Source organism: Scyliorhinus canicula, chromosome 3 (genome assembly GCF_902713615.1).
Source record: "Scyliorhinus canicula chromosome 3, sScyCan1.1, whole genome shotgun sequence".
Taxonomy (NCBI): Eukaryota; Metazoa; Chordata; class Chondrichthyes; order Carcharhiniformes; family Scyliorhinidae; genus Scyliorhinus; species Scyliorhinus canicula.
In genome coordinates, this window is record NC_052148.1 from 138337449 (window position 1) to 138362528 (window position 25080).

General features: G+C 44.0%; 1 protein-coding gene across 5 annotated transcripts in view; it reads left to right on the top strand.

Moving 5' to 3' along the window:
- Positions 1 to 25080, top strand: part of zmp:0000000660 (arf-GAP with Rho-GAP domain, ANK repeat and PH domain-containing protein 2) — a 494698-nt gene that overhangs the window by 41862 nt on the left and 427756 nt on the right. For all 5 annotated transcript variants that reach the window (XM_038791442.1, XM_038791438.1, XM_038791439.1 and 2 more), the window contains exon 2: positions 13560 to 14684. In XM_038791442.1, the coding sequence (XP_038647370.1) occupies positions 13771 to 14684 (914 nt within the window). In that variant the 5' untranslated portion in view covers positions 13560 to 13770. The remainder of the gene's footprint in view (positions 1 to 13559; positions 14685 to 25080) is intronic.

Sequence of the window (25080 nt, forward strand, 5' to 3'; positions counted from 1 at the left end):
GCGCCGGGAAACACGCGGCTAAACAAAGTCGCTAGGGAACTTTATTCCCTTTTAGTTAAATCGCTCCAGAAGTCTTTGCATCAATTTTTGAAAAATGATTTCACGGGATGTGAACATCTCTGGTTAGGCCAGCATTTATTGGCCATCCTTAGCTGCCCTTCAGAAGGTGGTGGTGAGTTGCCTTCTTGAACCGCTGCAGTTTCTGAGGTGTAGGTACACGTGCAGTGGTGTTACAGAGGCAAGTTCCAGAATTTTGACCCAGCAACAATGAAGGAATGGTGATATATTTCCAAGCAGGGTTGTGAGTGACTTGGAGGGGAACCTCCAGGTACTGCTCCTGTCCTTCTAGTTGGTAGAGATTGTGGGTTTGGAAGGTGCTGCATAAGGAACCTTGGCGAGTTCCTGCAGTGCATCTTGTAGATGCTACACACGGCTACCACTGTTCGTCAGTGGTGCAGTGATTGAATGTTTGTGGAATGGGAAGCAATCTAGCAGGCTGCTTTGGCCTGAATGCTGTTGAGCTTCTTCAATGTTGTTGGAGCTGTATTCACCCAGGTAAGTGGAGAGTATTCCATTGCACTCCTGACTTGTGCCTTGTAGATGGTGGACAGGCATTGAGGGGGTGGGGGGGGGGGGGGGGGGGGGGGCGGTCAGGAGGTGAGTTACTTGCCGTAGGATTCCTAGCCTTTGATCTGCTCTGCTAGCCACAGTATTAATGTGGCGAGTCCAATTCAGTTTCTGGTCAATGGTAACCCCACAGGATGTTGAATTAGTGCAACTAGTAACAATTCTCAGCCCTCCATTAATATGCAGCACTATAAATTCCATTCAGTCATTAGGGGTCCTGGAGAAACAGTATCAGAGTTTGTAGATGGGCTTCGACAGATGTCGTGGTTGGTACATTGTGAATTTGGTTTGTCTCTCAATGATATGTTATGGGGCCATTTCGTCTGCAGTATCAATACCTTGAATATCAGAAGAAGTTGCTGGCAGAAACCAGAATATCCTTGAACAAAGTGGTTCAGTTGGCTCAAGCGACTGAACAAAGCCCTTTTGAACTACAAGGCATGTAAAGCTAGTTAGATTAATTATGGCGAGAAGGCAGTCACTTCAAGTATGTTGAGTGAGGGTGCGGTGGAGCGTGAGAAAAAGAAGAGTGACTGTCAGTCACAGGGTTTAGAAACTTGTTATTGTTGTGGCGGAAACCATCCCCAAGACCGATGCAAATGTGAGGAATTCATTTGCATCAAAAATTATTGAAAAGGCCATATACAAGCCAGATGCAGAGCCTGACAGACTACAGCGTAGAGTAATTGTTAAGAAAACAAATGCCAGAAATCTGAAGTCCAACTAGTTATAGATGCGAGAGAAATGAAGAGAAACGTAAAAGATCAGTGTCCAAAATCTGAACAGAGACAAAGGTATTGTTCAGAAGAATTAAAGGAAGTGGAAACAAAGTGTTCTGAGTTAAAGAGACAATTGTAGTAATCAGATTTAAAGTGGGACAGCAGCCTTCAAAGGTAAAAAAATTGTCTGATTTTTTTTAATACAGTTTGGGAGTTGAGAGTTAAAGCAATTGTGAGCAGTTTCTCCAGCAGTCAAGAATACACATTCCGAAAGGGGTTGGTGTGAAATCCTGGACTGGGTTCGCTATTAAAGGTTGAGTGGAAGTTTTGTTTAAAAGTGTCATTTGAAAAACTTGGTCTGAATTTCAGAATGCAAACCACGACGGGAAAACATAATTATGAGAGAAGATTTTAAAGTGTTTTCTTTGGAATGGATTTTGGAAACTCTTAAGTGGCAATCAACTGGAGGAGGAATCCACAGACACGAATTTGAGTTCAGAATAGAGTGTGTGTATTTGACTGCAGTCATTTTGTGTGCTTAAAAGGGACTTTGTGTGAATGAGACCATTATAAATTATAATGTATTTTGTAATCTATGTTAATTCTTAAACCTGTGTGTAACTGTTAAAATAAGGAGTGGGTGGATAGAGTAAAGACGTATATGTATCATAATTCAATTTCCTCATGTTTAATAGTTTTTTATGGTGTTAAAATTAATTAATAGTCCTGTGTCTGTTCTTCCATGTTTTATAAGAAAAAAAATTAAAGATATGGTCTTTTGAACATAACACCTGTGTTTTGTGGACTGTCATTAACCTGTCTGCAGAGCTTTCACCCACAGCCTCCAACCTCCCTTTCTTCCTTGAACAGATGCACATTGTTTGTTCTAGTTCTACTCAGGTCCTTTCCTCACCTTTTGTTCTGGTACTTTGATGTCCATCACTTCTTCCACCCTGAACTGAAAAAAATTATTGTCCTTGATTGCATTTTCCACCCTTGCCTTGCCTTCATGTCGTCTATCTCCTCGCCTGTCTCATTTTAATCGCTTCTTTCTTCCACCCTCTTTTTTTCCCCTTGTTCCTCTTTCTCTGCTTCTGAACTTGGTTGATGCTGTTATGTCTCTAATTTTTCCCAGTCCTGATGAAATCTCATCGACCTGAAATGCAAATGTTGTCTCCCTGCTGACACATTGAATGTTTACAACATTTTCATTATTTATTTCCGATTTCCAGCAGCAACAATATTTTACTTTTGTAAGAAGCAATGATAACCAGAGAGGCTTCTGGCTGGTGCCAGTTTCTTTGATGTTTACATCACTCATAATGAGTCAAGGTCGTTTGTGGACTATTCTAATTATGCCATGTGGGCCGTTCTAATTATGCCAATTATGCCAAGATATGTGGCTAGTTGACAAGTATGAGATTGGTAGTGTGAAAAGGGATCTAGACAGATTAAAAGTGCAGACAGATTTTAACATTGATCAGTATACGTTGGGTACTCGGGAACAGGGACTAGAAACAGAAACAATAAGAGGGCAGCACGGTAGCACAGTGGTTAGCATGGTTGCTTCACAGTGTCAGGGTTTCAGATTCGATTCCCGCTGGGTCGCTGTCTGTGTGGAGTCTGCACGTTCTCCCCGTATCTGCGTTTGTTGCCTCTGGGTGCTCCAGTTTCATAAAACAGTACAGTACAGCACAGAACAGGCCCTCCGGCCCTCGATGTTGTGCCCACGTATCCACCCGATATCCGTAACCAAACAACCTCCCCCCCTTTAACCTTACTTTTTAGGACACTACGGGCAATTTAGCATGGCCAATCCACCTAACCAGCACATCTTTGGACTGTGGGAGGAAACCGGAGCACCCGGAGGAAACCCACGCACACACGGGGAGGACGTGCAGACTCCACACAGCCGGGAATCGAACCTGGGACCCTGGAGCTGTGAAGCATTTATGATAACCATCATGCTACCGTGCTTTCCTCTCACATGTCCCAAAAGACATGCTTGTCAGGTGGAATTGAATGTTCTGAATTCTCCCTGTGTACCCGAACAGGTGCCGGAATGTGGTGATTAGGGGCTTTTCACAGTAACTTCATTGGAGTGTTAATGTAAGCCTACTTATGACGCTAATAAAGATTATTATTATTAAAAGAATGCCCATTGACAGAAGTGAAAAAGAATTAAATATCATTGAGCACCCACTGGGAATATCTAGTCAGCATTCAGCGGCTATTGCCAGATATTGTGGGCGTACCTACACCTTAGGAACTACAGTGGTTAAAGAAGGCAGCTCACCACCACCTCAAGGGCAAATAGGAATGTCTGTTCAGGGAATGTGACTGCAGTTTTGAATGAGATTCATTGATTAGAGCATATTTAAGTGATTTATCAATCTCACTTGGTCAGAGTGACGGTGGCACAGTGGTTAGCACTGCTGCCTCAGTGCCAGGGACCTGGGTTCAATCCTTACCTTTGGTGACTGTGTGGAGTTTATACATTCTCCCTGTGTCTGCGTGGGTTTCCTCCAGGTTCTCTGTGAGTTTCCTCCCACAGTCCAATGATGTACAGATTAGGTGCAGTTATGGGACACTGCCTGGGGGAGTGGGCCTAGGTAGGATGCAGTTTCGAAGGGTCGGCGCAGGATCGATGGGCTGAATGGCATCCTTCTGCACTGAAGGGATTCTCTGGGCAGTTTGATATGGATGCTGAGGTAACTTCTCTGGGACATTCTGTACTTTGTTATATTTGTTAAGTTTTCAACCCAAGTTGATAGACTTTCAAATTCTGCTTTTATGGGTTGCGAAAAGTGTGAAAATGACTAAAGATGCTGTACAGCATACATCTATTGCTGGCCTACACAGCAACACCACATTTCCAAGCTGCATAAAAGCAAGACATATTTTGAAACTGAAAGTAATATTGAATCTACCAACTTGAGTGTTTGTATTCAATATCAGCTATTTAACAGTGACGAGTAAATTCATGTTTTAGACTATTAAACAATGTTAGTGCATTTCACTGTTAACAGTAAATACGATCAGAAGATGGAGGAGCATAGGAACAGGAGTCGGCCATTCGGCCCTTTGAACCTGTTCTGCCATTCAGCTAGAGCATGGCTGATCCTCTAACTCAATACCATTTTCCTAAGGGGAAAGGAGATACCATTGTATTTAAGAAAGAAATGAATTTTGATCACTCGAGAATTAAATAGTGTGCTTATATAAATAAAACTTTCAGATTATCAGTCAAAGAAGTTGAATAGGGAGTTTTGCTCTGCTCACGATGCCACAGGGGGAATATCCAGTCTCTGGATGTGGTGGAGCAAGGGGTCACAAATTTGGCCTCAGTGCCGAGGGGAGGTTGGAAAAATTTGCTTTTTTAACTTTAAGTCATTGGCTTTTCAGAAGATATTGGGACATAGGATTGTTGCAAAGTCTGCTTGGAAGCATTCCTGAAGGTTTTGAAGGGTGTGACAGTGATCATGTGACATCTGCAAATAGTATTTACCTTCTGAAGATTGTAGCTGAATTTCTCAACAGTTAGCTGCAGTTGTGAAACTGCTGTTCTAGGAGCAATTCAGGAGGCTATCTATGTGCTGGTGAAGGTTGGGGAGCGATTTGCAGGTAGGAGACCTCTGTTGGAGGACAGTAACTAATGTTAATTCACTGAAGCTACATTAATAACTAATGCTGATATCACTCGGGTTCCCTTATAGCCAATAACTCAATGATCACCTGTAAATAACTATAATCTGTTGATATTCCCCTGTAACTAATGGTATAATCTCCCTGCAAAGGATGGTGCATGGCTCCCCATTTGATCCCACTTTTAATAGGCCGAGTCTCACTATCTTTGGACTCTGGGTTGAGCTCCAGTTTGTGAAGGTGACAACTCTTGAACTACAATCTGAGTTGGAGCCAATCTCTCCTGAATCCACCAAATCCAGTGTCACACATCAAAGGTGGCTGACATAGACCAACCCGAACCAATCCGCGAAATCATAAAAAGGGTTGCAGGCTTCCCAAAAGCTGCATCATTCTCCACATCAACATTTTTAAACATCTCCCTGGGCCTGGACTCGATAAAGGAGAGTTCCCATAGAATGATAAAAGTTGTGACATAAAAGGAGGTGATTTGGCTCTGTGCGCTATTGCTCCTAACCCCAGATTCTTTTGCATTCCGGTTTTCAAATATTTATCCCATTCCCTTTCATATTATTTTCTACCTCAATTTTTTGTGATTAAACACCTTATCCTAGCTCCCAGCTGGAGATAATTTCTCCTTTTTTTCCCTCTTGTTTTTTTTCCCGTGAGAACCCTTGGTCTCTGGCCCTTTGATTTACACTTGGCTAACAGTGGAAATAATATTTTGGTGTGGCTCCTCCATCATTGAGGATGAGGATATTTGTGGAGCCTCCTCCACCAGTGAGTTGTTTAATTGTCCATCACCATTCACGGCTGGATGTGACAGGACTGCAGAGCTTAGATCTGAAGCATTTGTTGTGGAATTGCTGAGCTCTGTCTAGCACTTGCTGCTTATGCTGTTTTGCGCACAAGTAGTCCTGTGCTGTAGCTTCACTAGGTTGACGCTTTGTTTTTAGGTATGCTAGATGTTGCTCCTGGCATGCTCTCCTGCACTCTTCACTGAACCAGGGTTGATCCCCCGGCTTGGTGGTAATGGTAGAGTGGGGGATATACCAGGCCATGAGGTTGCAAATTGTGGTTGAATACAATTCTGCTGCTGCTGATGGCCCACAGTGCTTCAGTGACGCCCAGTCTTGAGTTGCTCGATCTGTTCGAAGTCTATCCCATTTAGCACGGTGGTAGCACCACACAACACGATGGACGGTATCCTCATTATGAAGACGGGACATTGTCTCCACAATGACTGTACAGTGGTCATTCTTACCGATACTGTCATGGACAGATGCATTTGCGGCAGGCAGATTGGTGAGGATGAGGTCAAGTATGTTTAGCAGTCTAGCAGCTATGTCCTTTGGGACCCGGCCAGCTTGGTCTGTGGTGGTACTACCGAGCCACTCTTGGTGGTGGACGTTGAAGTCTTCCACCCAGAGCATATTCTGTGCCCTAGCCACCCTCAGTGCTTCCTCCAAATAGTGTTCAACATGGAGTACTGATTCAGCAGCAGATGGTGGCTGGTATATGGTAATCAACAGCCTATGTTTAACCTGAAGCAATAAGACTTCATGGGGTCCAGAATTGATATTGAGGACTCCCAGGGCAACTCCCTCCCGACCATATACCACTGTGCCTCCAGCGCTGCTCGATCTGACCTGACGTACATACCCAGTAATGGTGACAGTGATGTCTGGGACATTGTCTATAAGATATGATTCTCTGAGTTTGACCGTGTCAGGCTGTTGCTTAACTAGCCTGTGAGATAGCTCTCGCACCTTTGGCACAAACCCCTAGATGTTAGTAAGGAGAACTTTGCAGGGTTGGAAGGGTTGGATTTGCTTATGTCGTTTCCGGTGCCTGGTTCGATGCTGGATGGTCCGACCAGTTTAATTCCTTTTTTGTGTTTTTCTAGCAGCTGAATACAACTGAGTGGCTTGCTGGGCCATTTCAGAGGGCATTTAAGTGTCAACCACATTGCTGTGGGTCTGGAGTCACATGTGGGCCAGACCAGGTAAGGAGGGCAGATTTCCTCCCCTAAAGGACATTAGTGAACCAGATGGGTTTTTACAACAATGGACAATGGTTTCATGGTCATCATTAGACTTTTAATTCCAGATATTTAATTGAATTTAAATTCCATCACCTGCCCTGGTGGGATTTGAACCCAGGTTCACAGATCATTTTCCTGGGTCTCTGGATTACTAGTCCAGCGATAATACCATTATAATAATAATCTTTATTGTCACAAGTAGGCTGACATTAACACTGCAATAAAGTTACCGTGAAAAGCCCCTAGTCGCCACATGCCAGCGCTTGTTCGGGGACACAGAGGGAGGGGGATGTCCAAATTACCTAACAGCACGTCTTTCGGGACTTGTAGGAGGAAACCGGAGCACCCAGAGGAAACCCACGCAGACACAGGGAGAACGTGCAGACTCCGCACAGTGACACATGTCAGGAATTGAACCTGGGACCCTGGAGCTGTGAAGCAACAGTGCTACCCACTGTGTTACATTATGCCACCGCCTTCCAATCTTTAAAATCGAATTGATTTTACTTTAGGCAGTAAATGCATTAATGCTAAAAGAAGCTGAAATGGATGTCTGAAAATGCAAATGTAACGTTGTAGACCTGAACATTTTCTTGAGCTATCTATGAATCCATCTGGCAATAAGGTGATGATGTATTCATCTTTTAGAAGCTTATTACTGGATGATGGCTGGAAATGGGAATGGGACCCCAACATGGGGCAGCACGGTAGCATGGTGGTTAGCATCAATGCTTCACAGCTCCAGGGTCCCAGGTTCGATTCCCGACTGGGTCACTGTCTGTGTGGAGTCTGCACGTCCTCCCCGTGTGTGCGTGGGTTTCCTCCGGGTGCTCCGGTTTCCTCCCACAGTCCAAAGATGTGCGGGTTAGGTGGATTGGCCAGGCTAAATTGCCCTTAGTGTCCTAAAAAAATAAGGTTAATGGGGGTTGTTGGGTTATTGGTATAGGGTGGATACGTGGGCTTGAGTAGGGTGATCATTGCTCGGCACAACATCGAGGGCCGAAGGGCCTGTTCTGTGCTGTACTGTTCTAATTAGTGTCTTCATGGGTGAGAGAGAATGAGAATATTAGGGGAAAATGAAAAAGTCTCATTTGAAGTGCAGTAATTCTTTGTCATACTGAATTTTGTGTGTGTAAAACCACTAGAAAGCAGTTTGTCGAGAAAAAATTGCTGAGCAGGAAGGGAACAAAAATAGAATTTCCTTTCTCCGAAAACGTCCCCAGAAATTGTCGAGACTTGCTTTTTGTGCAGATAATATATCACCGTTCATTCCCTGTCACCAGATCAAAATCCCTGGGACATCCTTCATAACAACACTGTGTTTGCGTATTTACAGCACATGGGCTGCAGTGCTTCACGAAGGTGGCTCACTACCACCTTCTCAAGGGCAATTAGGGGTGGGCAATGATGACCTAGCCCTTGACATTCGCCCCTCCCCATTAAAGATTATAAAAATAAATATAAAGTGCATTGTAATCATGAGCATGATAAAAGAGTTAATTCTATTCGTATTAACTCTGGCTATGCTAAAGTGAGTGTTACACAGCAGCAGTATAAACAGATAAAATACTGTTTATAACTTCTGAATCGAGACCGTTAACTGGGCATTGGAATGAAATACTGTGCTAAAAGCCCTTGCATTTGTATAGCGCAGTTAACACAAAAGAAACACATATAGGGCACTTCACCAAAGTGGATACAACTGTTGAGGTTAAAATGTTGGCTAAAAAGCTTGATCAAAAAGGGTAGGTTTACAGAGGACCTTGAAGGTGGACAGGGAGGCAGAGAGGCAGAAAGGTTCAGGCAGGGAATACCAGAATGAAAAGATTAGGTAGCTGAAGGCACAACAATCAATGGTGAAGTGAAGAGAGTAGGAGATGGCGAATAGGGTTAAAGTTGTTCTGCGCACGATCTGAGTGCTGAATAGAGTGTTGGCAGGGTCGAGGCATGGAATCCATGGAAATTACACCAGGTTTGTGATTCATAGAATTTACAGTGCAGAAGGAGGCCATTCGGCCCATCGAGTCTGCACCGGCTCCTGGAAAGAGCACCCTACCCAAGGTTAACACCTCCACCCTATCCCCATAACCCAGTAACCCCACCCAACATGTGGGGGCTAAGACATTACCTTTAGTCTTCTCGATATTTTTAAGTGGAAGAAATTGTGGCTCATCCAGGACTAGATGTTGGACCGATAACACCAACAGTGGAGAAGGTGTGAGAAACAGTGGACAGATAGAGTTGTGTGTTCATTTGTGCGCTTTTGTGAAAGATCCCTATCTTTGGATGATTTTTGACACTAGATGAAAAAAGGAAAGAGCCAAAAATTGATACTTGAGTTACCTTAGGGTTCACAGTGGAAGCAGCGAGAGATGCTTTTGCAGGATGACGAGATCGATAAGATGTGGGACCAGGCAAGGGCAATCCCACAGTTAATGTGAATGACCATGTCAAAGAATGCAGAGAGGTCGACCACAGACTGTGTAATTTGTTACTTTGATTCAAGCCGTTTCAGTGTCATGACATGGAGGGAAGCAGAACTGGAGTGGTTCGGATGTGGAATTACAGGAAAGGTGGACATTGACATGGATTCAGGAGGTGATAGCATGTTCAGGAACCTTCGAGAGGAAAAGGAGGTTAGAAAACGGTTGGTAGTTTGCAGGGTTAGAGGATTGGAGGTGTTTTCTTTTGGAAAACGGGCAGATGACAGCTTTCTAAGAGACTGGGGCAGTATCCGAGGAGGGAAACCTTTACTCTGTCAGTTAGTATGTGGACGGGGAAAGGAAAAGGGAGGAAAGGTGGTCAGTAATTTAGTGTGTGATGGCTTGAGAATCTAGGCAATGGGTGGTGTCATCAATAAGATGAGCTCGGAAAGAATATGAGGGGAAATGTGAGATAAACCTGCGTAAAATGCCAGTTCAGGTGGAGTTTAAAAAAAATAAAAATTTCAGAAAGAAATTCAATAACATACAGAATAGTCAAACAAATGGATACAAAAATATCCCCACGACCCAGCCCCACCTATCCCAGATTTACCCAGAAGCCTCCTCTTCCAACTCCCCCCCCCCCCCCCCACCCCAATTGCTCATGACAACCAGCTCCTTAAAGAAGGTAATGAAGGGCAGCCACCTTAAGTAAAATCTCTCTGATCTCCTGTAATGTACTTAATTATTTCTAAATCATCATAGGATCATAGAATTTACCCTCCACCCTGGGAAAGAGTGCCTACCCATCTACTCTATACATGCCCCTCATAATTTTGTAGACCTCAATCAGGTTACCCCTCAACCTCCGTTGTGCTAATGAAAATAGTCTGAGTCTATTCAGCCACTCCACGTAGCTCCAGACCAGACCCTCCAGACCAGACAACGTCCTAATAAACCTCCTCTGCACCATCTCCAAGGTCTCCACATCCTTCTGGTAGTGTGGCGACCAGAATTGTGCACAACATTCCAAGTGCGGCCTCACCAAGGTTCCATACAACTGCAGCATGACTTGCCAGTTTTCATACTTGATGCCCCATCTGATAAAGGCAAGCATTCCATATGCTTTCTTGGCTACCTTATTCACTTGTATTGCCACCTTCAAAGATCTGTTGACTTCCACACCCAGATGTCTCTGACTTTCTATATTCCTAAGAGTTTTATCATTTATGGTATATTTCCTCTCTATGTTAGACCTACCAAAATGCATTACCTCACATTTGTCCGGATTAAACACCATTTGCCGTTTCTCTGCCCAAGTCTCCAACCTATTTATGTCCTGATGTACCTTCTGACAATCCTCAACACTATCTGCCACTCTACTAACCTTGGTGTCATCCGTGAACTTACTTATCAGACCGGCTACATTTTCCTCCAAATCGTTTATGTACACCACAAACAACAAAGGCCCAAGCATCGATTCCTGTGGAACACCACTAGTCTCAAGCTTCCATTCAGAAAAACACTCTTCTACTGCTACCCTTTGCCTTCTGTGACCAAGCCATTTCTGTATCCATCTTACCACCTCGCCTCTAATCCCGTGTGACTTTACCTTTTGTACCAGTCTGCCATGAGGCACCTTGTCAAAGGCTTTACTGAAGTCCATGTAAACAACATCCACCATCCTCCCCTCATCAATCATCTTTGTTACCTCCTCAACAAACTGAAGCACGTTAGTGAGGCATGACCTCCCCTTAACAAAATCATGCTGTCTATCACTTATGAGTCCATTTGTTTCCAAATGGGTATAAATTCTGTCCCTGAGAATTCCCTCCAATAATTTACCTACTACCGACGTGAGGGTCTCCGGTCTATAGTTTCCAGGATTTTCCCTGCTACCTTTCTTAAACAGCGGTACCACATTAGCTATTCTCCAGTCCCCTGGGAATCTCACCTGTAGCCAATTAGGATACAAAGATGTCAGTCAAGGCCCCAGCAATTTCTTCCCTTGCTTCCCTCAGTATTCTGGGATAAATACCATCTGGCCCAGGACACTTATCCACCTTACTATCTTTTAAGACTCGATACCTCCTCCTTTTCGATGTTAACTTGATCCAGACTGTCCACACACCCTACCCAAGAATCATCTTCCAGAAAGTCCCTTTCTTTACTGAACACTGATGCAAGTATTCATTTAGTAGATCGCCCATTTCCTCAACACATAGATTCCTCCCACTGACCACAAGTGGTCCAATCCTTTCCTTGGCCACCCTCTTGCTTTTTCTATATGAATAAAAAGCTTTGGGATTCACCTTAATCCTACTTGCCAAGGACTTTTCATGACCCCTCCTAGCCGTCCTAATTTCCCGCTTAAATACCTTCCTACTTTCTTTATACTACTTAAGGGTTTCGACTGATCCCACCGTTCTAGACCGTACAAAAGTCTACTTTTTCTTTTTGACGAGGTTCATAATATCTCTCATTATCCAAGGCTCCCTAATCTTCCCATACCTATCCTTCATTCTCTCAGGAACGTGACTTCTGAATCCTAATCAACTGTCGCTTGAAAAACTCTCACATGTCCGATGTTGATTCGTTGGTTCGTTCAAGGTTTGAAATACCATAATACAGAGGAACAAGTTACCCTGTTACAATTTGCAACACAAAGTGACTTTGAAGAGTTAAGAAAAATCATGTTTCCTGTTATATAATTAATGTTTAAAAATAAAATGAAGGTTCTGTGGAGAGAGAAGGAAGCTAATGTTTCGAGTCCGGACAGTGAGAACTGGAAATAGGATGAGATTTATACAATAGACCAGATTGAAGGAGGCGCATGTGAAGTGCTGCCTCACCTGAAAGAGTGTTTAGGCCCTTGGATGGTGAGCAGGGAGGAGGTAAAGAGCAGGTGTTACACCGTCCGTGATTGCATAGGGAGATGCTGTGGAAAGAGGGCGAGGTGCTGGGGGTGATGGAGGAGTGGACCAGGGTATGAGGCAGCTCTTGAGGTGAACTCTTCCCACCTTCTCTCGATTTCTCATTTCTATCATTTATTTTCATTTCTTCCATCGATCTGTTTTTCCCTCACCACTGTCCCCTCTCCTCCCACCCCACTTGGACCATCTGTTACCTGTTCCAAGTTGTCCTTTGACATTTTGTTTACCTCTGTTCTCTTAATCTCTTAATGTGTTGCAGTCTTCTTATTTGTCATCACCACTATTTACATTCTCTTTGTCTTTTTGTCCACAACATCTTCATCAATTTCCACCCATTGCTGGCCCTCTGTCCAGCCCCACTACTTCACCCCCGCCTCCCCCAACAATATAAATCTCATCCTATTCCCAGTTCTCTCTAGCTTTGACAAACAGACCTGCAGACTCGAAATATTAGCTCTCTCCGCAGATGTTGTCAGACCCACTGAGATTGTCCAGCATTTTCTGCTTTTGTGTCAGATTCCAGCATCTGCAATAATTTGCTTTTATCCTTGTGGTAATGAGTCTGTACCAGCTGACGCGCAAGTCACGTTTGGTGGGGGGAGGGGGGGGGGGGGGGCATGTTGGGTTATAAAACATTTTAAATGCAGGGTTTTACAAATAAAAAAAGTTTGCAATTTCAGTTGGTGTCCTTGACACTGTAATCTAAATCGATTGGAGAACAAGTTTTAACAGGTCACTATGGAATGTTATTTTCCAGGATTACCAGGTAATTTTAAACCCCATTCACTTGATCCGGCCGCACTTCTCAGCATTACTTTCCTTTATTTGATGTCAGATTTTGAAGGATGGAAAGAGAATGGTTTTCGAGGCAGTGAGAATTCAGAAGACGACAAATTTGACAGAAGACAGTAACAATTCCTGAAAAAACAGAAGATGAGTGAGAATGTAGAATGCACTGTGCCCAGAAGGTCATTCATGCAGAATCAAGTAGAGTTTAAAATAAATGTGGAATTTGAGATTAAGGGTTATGAAGAATAGGTGGGGAATTGGGATCAAATAAAGGAAAACACTACCATGACCAACAAAGTGGGGAGCAGACTCAAAAGGCTGATTGACTAATGCATCAATCCTGGTGATAATTGACTAATTTACATCTTTAATCTTCTAGGTTTTATGTGCAAAATGATGCTGTTTGCCTGTGACACCATGAGGAGGAGGAAGAAATAACCATTTCTGACCATGCTATGAAGTTCCACATCTGATGATATTTCAAGTCGGTTATGAAATCCAGCGGCTGCATCAAGCTTCTGTTGGGGATAGGAGAAAAATTGATGTGAATTGTAATTTGTGGAGATTGGAATGAAAGTGAAATCGCCACAATGCTGTCATCCAGTGAAGCTAGTGGTGATATCGCAGACTGGCTGATCAGCATTCATCTGGAGCAATACGCTGACCATTTCAAACAATCTGGTTACTTCACTGTAGGGGACTGCAAACACTTGAACAATGAAATTCTTCTTCACATTGGGATTGTTCCAACAGGACATCGTAAAAGAATACTGAAACATTTGAGCTCTGTGTTTCCGGAAGCAGATGTGTCGATTGTATCTAAAAGCCCTGAGAAATTATTATTAGAGAGTGATAATCAGGGCTTCGCTTTACATAATCTGACCAAAATTAGTGATCGGAAGTTTGAAGAAACTGAAAAAAGCATACCTGTGTCAAAGCTGAGGACCATATTTGCTAAGGGTGGCTTAACTTCAGACTGTGCTGACCCAGTAAACATTGATGGATGCATTAACTCAAAAAACAAAATTCCATCTCCTCCAATGCAGGGGTCTGAAGTACAGCAGAAATTTCCAGTTGGTAAAAACCTGAAAGTAGATGCATTTGAGCCGGATGATCCCAGCTTTAATTCATGTGACCCACATGATGATGCGGGCAACAGACCACCTCTTCCACCACGGGTTCATCATGGTACGCCACCATTCAAATTCACTGCAGAAAGTATGGCGTTACCTTATGATTCTGTTGATTCCTCAAACCTTTCCGACACAAACGAACAGTCCACGTTGGTGGAAATGCAAAGTTTAACCAGTACTCCTCCAGACTTGCCGCTCTTTGAATTTCAAGGCAAAATGGTGCGGAATGATTTGTATGATGGATGGCTGGACAGCTCAGAGCAGGTTACTTCATGTCCTCTGAAAGCATCTGATCTCCGAAACAGACCAGTGCCACAATGTCCTGGCCCGTATGCAGCGCATGGAGTTACATTACATTGTACAGACAACAGGTAAAGTTGCATACTCTGCTTCATCATCTTACACTTGGTGTCAAAGAATTGACTCTTTCAATGGTAAAGATCCAATTCTGTCTTTACTGAAAGTGAAGACCGAATGCAGCTGCAATTGAAAGATTATACATGTTCATGCAGCAAATCATCATAGATTTGTCATTATTAATCAGCTTGGAGGGACTGGTAGAGGAGTATGAGCTGCCCAGCAGAATGGCTTCCTGTACTTACAGGTGCGGAACTATGTGAGGAAAAAGGTGCCGTCCTTTCGTGACCTGCCACTACCGGGGCTGCAGGGCAAGTTGGTGTTGAAGACTGGGGTTAGTGAGGGCAGGGTGTCAGAGATTTACAAGGAATTAGTCAACTGGGAGGGTGCCTGATGAACGGAAGTGGGACGAAGAGCTGGGGAGGGTGTTGGAGGCTGGGTTATGGGAGGAGGTTCTGAGGAGGGTGAACGCATCCTCTTTGCGTGTTAGGTTTAGCCTCATTCAATTTAAAGTAGTCCATAGGGCATATATGACGGTGGCCAGAATGAGCAAGATTTTGAGGGGATGGAGGATAGGTGTGGGCAGTGCATTGGCGGGGGGGGGGGGAGGGTGCGAACCATGTCAACATGTATTGGGCCAGTCCGAAGCTGGAGGGATTCTGGTGGGGGTTCGCTGACAGGATGTCTGAGGTACTGAGGATCAAGGTGGTTCCGAGTCCAGAAGTGGCAATTTATGGAGTTTTGAAACCTCGCAGAATTGAAAAATTCAAGTTTGTTTTGAGAGGAACTGTGGAATGGTTTGCCCGGAGATGGAAACCTTTTATTGACTTCTTCAAGGATAGTTAAGAAATCAGCAGGGGGAAGGTGGGGGAGCAAGGGAGGTAGCGGGGATGGATGGTAACGGCAGGGAGGGTGGGATGCTGCGTGCTGGTTATTTATTTGTTTGTTAAGTGATTTCCTGTTTGTTCTCTTTTTGGTTTTGTTTGATGTGTATACATATATAAATGCCTTGATCAAAACATTAAAAAAAAACACCTTTCATGAATGCTGACAAGGTTGGATGTAGAATTAGTTTTAAGCAGGCACAGATCGAGGCAGTGTAAAGGGGAAATGGGAGGAGAGAGCAAACAGGAAGGTATGTGAGGGGGTGGGAAACAAGAGATTAAATGGCTAGAGTTGAGTGTGCCAGGCAAAAGGAAATGGTAATGAAATAAATAAAGAAACAAAAGATGGACGTGGGTAAGATGTAAATGGAAATAGCAGAAGCATAACAAACAGCGTTTGTCTGAAAAATTGGGACAGTAATTATCAACAGAATACAACATTTTGGGCTCAACACCTAATTGAAAGATGACATGCTGTTTATTCTGCTTCTGTTGCACTTTAGTGGATAAGTGTAGAAGGCAGAGAAAGAGGGCGGGATTCTCCCAGCCCCGCCCCGGGCTGGATAATCCCTGCAACCGCGCTATGCCGCCCCAACGCCGACAGATGATTCTCTGCGGAACGGAGAATCGGCGCCATTGGCGCGGCGCCGGTTGCGGGTCGCTCTACGCGGCTGGGCCGCCGATTCTCTGGCCCAGATGGGCCTAGCGACCGCTCTAAAAAGGCAGAGTCCTGCCAGCGCCACCCACACCTGGTCGCAGCCGCAGGAACTCTGCGCACAGGGTCGGGGGGCAGCCTGGAGGAGGAGGGGGGCTCTGACCCGGGGGGCGGGGCTCCGATGGGCCCTGGCCTGCGATCGGGGCCCACCAATCGGCGGGCCGGTCTCTCGTTCCCTGGACCTATTTTCTTACGCGCCGGCCCCTGAACTCCCGTGCCATGTTGTGTCGGGGCCGGCACGTTGAAGGAGACCACCTCGCATGCTCAAGTTGCCGCGGCGCACAGTTCGTGCTGGGATGGGAGGCTGGAGTGGTGTGAACCGCTCCAGCGCAGTGCTGGCCCCCTGTAAGGGCCAGAATTAGTACTCCCAGCAGCCCATTTTTTCCGACGGTGTGCACACTCTGCCGCCGAATGGGAGAATCTCGCCCAGAGAGTCAGAGTGGGACTGGGCTTAAGATTTAATATGACCGAGGACCAAAATCCGGGGTCATTCTTGTGAACTGAATGGAGGTGGTCTGCAAAGTAATCACCAAATCTTCTTGTGTCATCCCAGTGTAGAGGAGAATGAATAAGTTGTGAATACAGTGTACTAAATTGGAAGATGGACAAGCAAATCACTATTCCACCTGGAAGGGGTTTTTAGAGCGTTGGATGGGAGAAGATAAAAGGATAGGTGCTGAATCTACTGTGCTTTTACAGGAAGGTCCATGAGGAGGATAGGTAATGCTGCAGGTGATTAAGGAGTGGAATACGATATCTTGGAGGAAATGGTCCCTTTTGTGATAGCATCAAGGTGATGAAAAAACAGAGAATGATCCATGGAATGTGGAGGCTGGTGGGGGTGGAAATGGAACCCTAATGAACAGCATGGTAGCACAGTGGTTAGCACTATGGCTTCACAGCGCCAGGGTCACACGTTCGATTCCTGGCTTGGATCACTGTCTGTGCAGAGTCTGCATGTTCTCTCCGTGTTTGCGTGGGTTTCCTCCGGGTGCTCTGGTCCCACTAGTCCCGAAAGACGTGCTTGTAAGGTAATTTGGACATTCTGAATTCTCTGTGTGCCTGAACAGGCGCCGGAATGGGCGACTAGGGTCTTTTCACAGTATCTTCATTGCAAGGGAAGCCTACTTCTGGCAATAAAGATAATTAATTAATTAATAACGTGTTCTTGGAGGGAGAGGAAAGGAAAGCAAAGAAATAGGATGCCAATTTTGGGGAACCCTGTCAACCATGTTGAAGGGAAATCATTATATGAGGAGAAGAAAGACATGTTGGAAGTACTCATGTGGAACTGGGCATTGTCAAGATAAATGCAACAGAGATGGAGAAGCTGAGAAAAAGGAACAGAATCCTCACAGGAAGCAGAAGGGTAAGAAGTGTAATCTTTATTAGTGTCACAAGTAGGCTGACATTAACACTGTAATGAAGTTACTGTGAAAATCCCCTCACTGCCACACTCCAGCGCCTGTTCGGGTACATGGAGGGAGTATTCAGAATGTCCAATTCACCTAACAAGCACCTCTTTGGGGACTTATGGGAGGAAACTGGAGCACCCGGAGGAAACCCACACAGACACAGGGAGAATGTGCAGACTCCGCACAGACAGTGACCCAAGCTGGGAATCGAACCTGGGTGCCTGGTGCTGTGAAGCAACAGTGCTAATCACTGTGCTACTGTGCCGCAACAAGATAGCTTGTTGAAGCAGTGGACCTATAATGTATTTTGGTTGAAGCAAGTCGTGAGCTACGAAGGGATCTTTACTGAGGAGCAAAAATGGTTGATTTTGCACGACGCACATAACTTCTATAATCTCTTTGTTGCCGAACTTTGATGGCTCTTGAATCATTCAAATAACCTGTGAGTTGGACTCTCCACGTACCCTAGAATGGGGTGTCTGTGATTTGGACCCAGTGGGCTTGGAGCCACAGTTCTTTGTCTGATAAGATGTTCACTCCAGCATCGGAATCAATCTTGAAATTGATCTGATGGCCATTTGCTGAGATGTCCACATTTCAGAAGGAGAAGCCACATCATCTGATATCACCCAGGAAGAAGGACTGTGTATCTTCTGGGTTTGTGTCCTCAACTTCATGGGTGGCTCTCAGATTATGTGAGTAGTACAATTAGCATAGCTTGAAGTACCCTCGTGACTGTGGAAACATTTAGCAGCACTGGCCGTATACTGGTTCTTCCTGCGGGTGTGTTTCAGTATTATAATTAAACGGACAGAAAATGTAACTACCTATCTACTACCGCTTTTCTAACCCCCCCCCCCCCCCCCCCCCCCCCTTCCAAACTTGCTCCACTCTGCACACAAACAACACCAAGGGGTAAGGGGGAAAAAAATTAATAAAAATAAAATTGTCAGAATCTCTGATGCACTAGGATGATTTTCAGTCAACATCTTTCTGCAGTTCAAGCTTTCGTTTTGGTACTTCCTACTAGCCTTTAGATCGTTTTCTCTGGTCTGATTGTCGACTTTCTCTGCAGATTCAGCATCATTTCAGGTTTATAGCAAAGGATGTATAGGCACTTTCTGTTTTCAGAACAACAAAGTAGTTCTTTCACTTCATCAAGCAGGAGAAAGAGTTCCTTTCACTTCCAAGGTCTAAACGTTTCTACCTAGTCTTCTCCGAAAGCATCACACAGGAACCAATCACTGACCGTTGTTAGGCAGAACACTATTCCTGGGCATCCCACTGGTTGCATGTTAACCTATCAAACTGAGTCTCTCCAAAGCTGATTCCGAAGATCCACTTGGTGCTGAAGAGTCTGACTTCTCCCTTCCAAAATACAAATCCTGGGAACACAGTGTCCAGACAAGCAGGCTGCTTCAACTTTGAACCTTCTGCTTAAATCTATCCTGATGAACCAAAATAAAAAAATAAAATAAAGATGAACAAAGGAAATAAACAGGAAGGACTCTTACAAGTTCCAGATTTCAGTCAGTCAGATATAGGAGTGAGTGCACTTTGTACAAAACAAACAGAAACAAACCCTTTGTTGATTCTGATTAATACGGTTTGGAGATTGTTAGCATGGTATTGAGTGTCGGCCTGAGTCAGACAGCTAACTGATTTGCTTGCTTCGCTCTTTCACCCAACTCCTGTAACCATCCCCTCTGACTAATGAGCAGATTGACAGTAAATTCTGATACCATTCTAGTCTGTCAGTAAAGGCAACTTTGCCTTTGAGCTGTCAGTCTTTTTGATTAAGCTTCTGAAGAAATCCCATCTAATTGCGAATGAATCTTCACATGCATTTTAATCAAGCTCGGCACATATCTTTGATGTAGTCTAAGTGACAATAATTTAAGAGCTGTTTTCAATATCTCTTTGTTTTTCCTCCTTACAAGTGCTGTGTCTTGCTATGTTTCACTGCTTTCAATGCCATCAGTAACAATTTTTCAAAAGCAATAATCAGACCATGTCAGGCGAATGCCTTTTACGGTCAAAAATTGATTTGCCTAAAGAGCTTCCCTTTTGTTTTGGCATCTTTATTGCTATTTTCCTGCTGCTTCCAGTTTCACAATAGTACCAGTAGGCAGTCATGTTTTGACGGCCTGTCATGAGTTGGAGAAATCAAAGCTGCGCGCATGCATATTGAAATACACATCGCTGTTAGTAATATTTTTAATGACGTTGTATGAGCTACTCTTTTCAGTCTGTTATTTTAGATGTAAAAATGGTGTTACAGTAGTCTGTCAGCATTTATTAAAGCATAGGTTGCTTTATATTAGAGTTGAAGTACTTAATTTCTGTTGTGAGACTGGGTGGATGTGGCTTTCCTAATTTAAATACTGCAATTTTGGTGATTAGTCAGAGTTCAAAGAAGATGCATCACCAATGCACAAAGAGCAGAATGAATGCACCATTGATTCCAAAAAAACTCGCTCACGTGACCTGATTAGTGATTTCTAGCTCTCTGTAATTGAAATTGGAATTGTCACAATTTCAAGATGCAATTGAGTGAAATTACACTAGCATGATTATGGCGGTGCTGAATGGAATTAAAGACAACACACAGAAAGCCCTACTCTTCTTACTGAAAGTAAAACTGGGAGTGGGGGCATTAAAGGGAAGTTTTGAACATGATGTATATTGAAAATATTTTAAATAAGCTTGTATTGTGTAAGCCATTTGTGGAATGCATTTAGTTATGAATAAAATTATATACTTATTGCAAGTTTCTTTTTAAATCAATATTTTATGGACAATTTATAATTTTCTCCTACGTTCAGACTCCATGCTCAACAACTAATTAGCAGGAGGTTACTGACGAGAATTCTGGAAATGTATTGTTTATTTCTGCTCCTATTTGGGTCAAAAGGTAATTGTGTTCTGAATTGCCCGAAACGTATTCAAATGTCTTGATTTAATCGGGAAATTAAGATTTGTAACTTACTTTTCAGGCAAATTTTAGCCCTCACTCCTTACCCTGACTTCAAAGTGGCACTGCTGATTTTTCATGTTTTCTCCAAGTTTAAAAATGTTTCTCCGGAAACTTCTCTTTGATGTTAGAAGAGTTGGAGATAAACTATTATCGAAATGTTTACTCACTTGCTTCTCAAACAGCCTCTCAAATAGAGGATTAACACACTTGTGTTTTTATGGTGTGCGCACTAAAATTTTAAATTATATCATTTAAAATAAATAAGATACGAATTCCAAAAGTAGTGACTGGTTGTGTTTGTATGTGTGTGGGGGCCGGGGTGGGGGTGGTGGTGGTGGAGGGGTTAAATGAACATGAATTTGAATTTTCAGTATCGCAAGCCATGTATTAAACGCATTTCGGACACAACTACAGTAAAGTTCACAATTCCTCTTTTTCAAGCTTGCTTGTTTACGCAAGCTTTTGTACACGTGTTCATCCATTGTGGGCCAAAATGTTCACTTATCCACTGTTTTAAAACAAAACAAAAGAAGCCAAGTTTAGAAAATGCCAACAAAAAATACCTAAATGGAGTATAGAAAAAAAAAGGAAAGATTCCATGACGTATTTCCTGCAGTAGAAAATGCACACTGCGGGTCCAGCATCTGTTGTTGTTGTGTTGGCTTCTTTATTTCTATGTGAACCACAAGCTGTTTCTTATATTGACCAAATGACCACACAACTAGTGTATTAGTTCAAAGACAGTTTATTAATAACACAAGACTTATTTCTATATGCAATGAATCACGAGACTACGCACTAAACTAGGCCTAATAACTAAGATGACCTTTACTTAACTTTGGGGTGACTAGCTCTGTACAGGAGATGAGGCCTTTATCTGTGTCCACGTGGGTTGGTTGGAAGTCTTCAGGTTCGTCCTTCTGGTAGTGATTGCGGGTCCTTGAACTTGTCTAGTTGACATGCTGCAATTGGTCGCACACAGGCCGGTCCAAAAGAGGCCGATCCCTAATGCGAAGGGCTTCTTATCCTTCTCTTTCATGCCCTTATGGGCGGTCCTATCTCTAGCTCCAATGGATCGATAGGGTTTCGATCACCCTCATTGATCCTGGCCTATTAGGGGGCAGGTACCTCAGTGGCTGGGCAGGTCCCAGCTATCATTGTCCTAGGCACGTAGGCCTTTCCAAATAAGGGGACGTGGTGCCGGTTAGTCTGCTACTGCTGTAACTCCTTGATTCAAACTCTATTGTCCTAGGGGAAATGGTGATTGACTTTTAATGGTTGCAAGTTTTGATCAGGCCTGGTTTCTTTGCTCAATACACATAGGCTGTGTACTTGTCTGTGTCCAAGTTGACCACAATTCCCATGGTCCTTTGCAGGTGGCCATTTTAGATGACGACAATTCATCCTCTTGCTCCTGAACGCGAAGCGTGGTGGATTACAGTATTGATCCCATATCTGTTCTTGTTGATTTGGTCACCCTTTAGGTCAAAAAATGTCCTACTCTGCTCAGTCCTAAAGTTATTGCACAATCTTACCTAGTTCATTATTGCATACATTAATTAAATCAATTCCCTAGTAATAGCTATTTCATTCCTAAAATTGGATTCTCATAAGACATTTTTAAATTAAATTCATATAAAACAGTTGGTTTCTAACTAAAGTTTCTAAACTACATTCATGCTGCTGCTTCTACAAAACACACCTATTTACAACATACAATTTTAAAACAGCAACACCACATTCCTTCTTATCCTATTTCACCATTACAAATGGCACATTTTAGCAGCAGTTGTGACAGTTGATTGCAAGTAATACATTCTTATTACAGCTGTATTGAATTCCAAAGAAGGGAGCTTGAACTGTATATATTGGGGGGGCGGGAGGCTTTTGCCTTCCATTTGCGGAGTCTGAGTGTGAGGACGACTATGTGTATCATCATAATCAGGAGGAGGGCCTCTACTATGTATAAGAGTGGGTTCCATTTTGCAATGTGTTCCCACCAGGTGGGTGTTTTGGTCTTGATCTCTAACAGTTGCTGGGTGGTATCCTGACTGATTTGATTTATTATTGTTTTTGGGACTGGCTTGTGTCCAACTCTGATTATGTTTATTACCAAATTACCTTTAGTGGTTGTCCCGGGGCAATGTTGTCTGATTCTGAATGTGTTCTCTGTAATTCTCTATCAACATCCAATTTCCGGTCATCCTTGATTTGTAAGTTCCCACCAATCTCCTTTCCCAGTTGTGCGAATGTAACATTCTGATGTGATCCCGTTGGGTTCTCGCGACATGGTTCTTTGGTTATTACACCCAAATACGATGCTTCTGTTGGGTTTTACCCATAATATTCCGTCCTCACATTCGCCTGCATTTGGGGGTTTATACCATAAGCTGCCGGATTGTGGAGAGTCTTTGGTGTTTTGCGCGGGAGTCCGATGAGTCCAGCGATTATCCATGCAAAGAGTATATCACTTGGATTCATCCTGCGGTGTGTCTGTTCTCCGTGTAATCCTAGGGAATCAAGCATAGTGTCATGTTATTATTGTTGGTTAATATCTGTGTGTATTAGTCTTTCTCTCTTAGTTCCAATTGCCTTTTATGATTGTCACCATGTGTGACTCCCCCATTTTGTTTTTAAAAAAGCTTTTTTGATAGGTATTAATTCCAAGTGCTGCAATGCAATCGTTCAAGTGTCTCACAGCTTGTGTGGTCGATGCTAGGAGTGGGTGGATGCTTTCTTCGTCCATCTTTATTAACAACCATGTGCGGCAGTTTCATAAGGGTTTGTCCTAAAGGCTCAGAGATAGACTGGGGGAATTAGCTCAAATGGTAGAGTGCTTGCTTTGCATGTAAAAGGTAGTGGGATCGATACCCACATTCTCCAGTTTAATTTTGGGCAGCAGGGTAGCATGGTGGTTAGCAGAAATGCTTCACAGCTCCAGGGTCCCAGGTTCGATTCCCGACTGGGTCACTGTCTGTGCGGAGTCTGCACGTCCTCCCCGTGTGTGCGTGGGTTTCCTCTGGGTGCTCCGGTTTCCTCCCACAGTCCAAAGATGTGCGGGTTAGGTGGATTGGCCATGCTAAATTGCCCGTAGTGTCCTAATAGTAAGGTTAAGGGGGGGGGAGTTGTTGGGTTATGGGTATAGGGTGTATACGTGGGTTTGAGTAGGGTGATCATTGCTCGGCACAACATCGAGGGCCGAAGGGCCTGTTCTGTGCTGTACTGTTCTATGTTCTATGTTCTATAGTAGCAGTGATCAACAACCATTGTGTTTTTAAGTGTAAATAGCATGTGGAAGCGACCCGAAGGGGTCAAAAGAAAGGTGAAAGAAGTAAGAGTTTAGACAGTGGAGCGAAAGGAAGATTCAATATCTTCCCAGGTCATTGTAGCGTGTAGTAAACTATTCCAGGGAGTATGAAGGGAACATGAGGTGCGTGTGAGCCGCTGTGGGACAAGAATGGGTGGGATTCCCGGGTAGGGCGGGGGTTAGTGCCGTTACTCCACTACCCAAACTTGAATTGACCGGAGAATTCTGGGGCCCTCGGGTAGGGCGGGGATCAGTGCTGTGACTCCCTAGCTGGGTGACCGAAACGAGCGGAAAGAATTTGTAGTCATGTGAGATCCAACAAGTGTGCCTTTAACGGCCATTGGTCAGTCGACCGTGTCTATGTTTCTGTGAGAAGAATAACTATGACTGTATAAAGAAATCGGGTGTCAGGCCGACATCAGTTAAAACCATGTATTGAGAAGGAAGATAAGGTAGAAAGAAGAAGATGGGCAGGCTCCATCAGAAATTAGGACGCCTTGATTCTTAGCTAATGTCTGTTTCTGGACAACCCAGATATTTGCGTGTAATAATTGCGTTAAATCATTGCCCAAGACGGGCTCAGTGCTTTCGTCTCCTGGTTGCCAGACTCGAGTCTGCAGATTTCGGGCATTAGTCGCGTAGGCGTGCGGATGGTCCGATTTGCCATGTCTTAGCAATCTGCAGGAATTGTCACGGTAGTAAAGAGGAGTTTCGGGGTAGTGGCATGATGGAGGGTAGTTGGGGACTGATGAACTGGAAGTGGAAGCAGTGGTGCAGGTGGTGGGCAGAGGTGGGTGAGGATGGTCATTCAAAGGGTCGAAGAGATTCTAGACGTTGTTCCGGGGGCTAGAGTAGCTGATGACGGAGAGATCACGCCAGTTGGCTGGGATGTCAGTCAAATCCGGGAGGCTCTCATCAGAGTCATGTGCGAGGTTGAAACCTGTGAGAATGGGCGGAGTCGAGGGATAGGTGTTGTCCTGTGGGGGGGGGGGGAGGGTTGGAGTGGACATCGGGCTGAATCATCAGTGGCCAGGTTGTCATCCTCTCCCATTGCCAAGGTTACAATGATGGGCGTGGCTACGTTGTGATCCGCAGACAGAGTTGGTTGATGT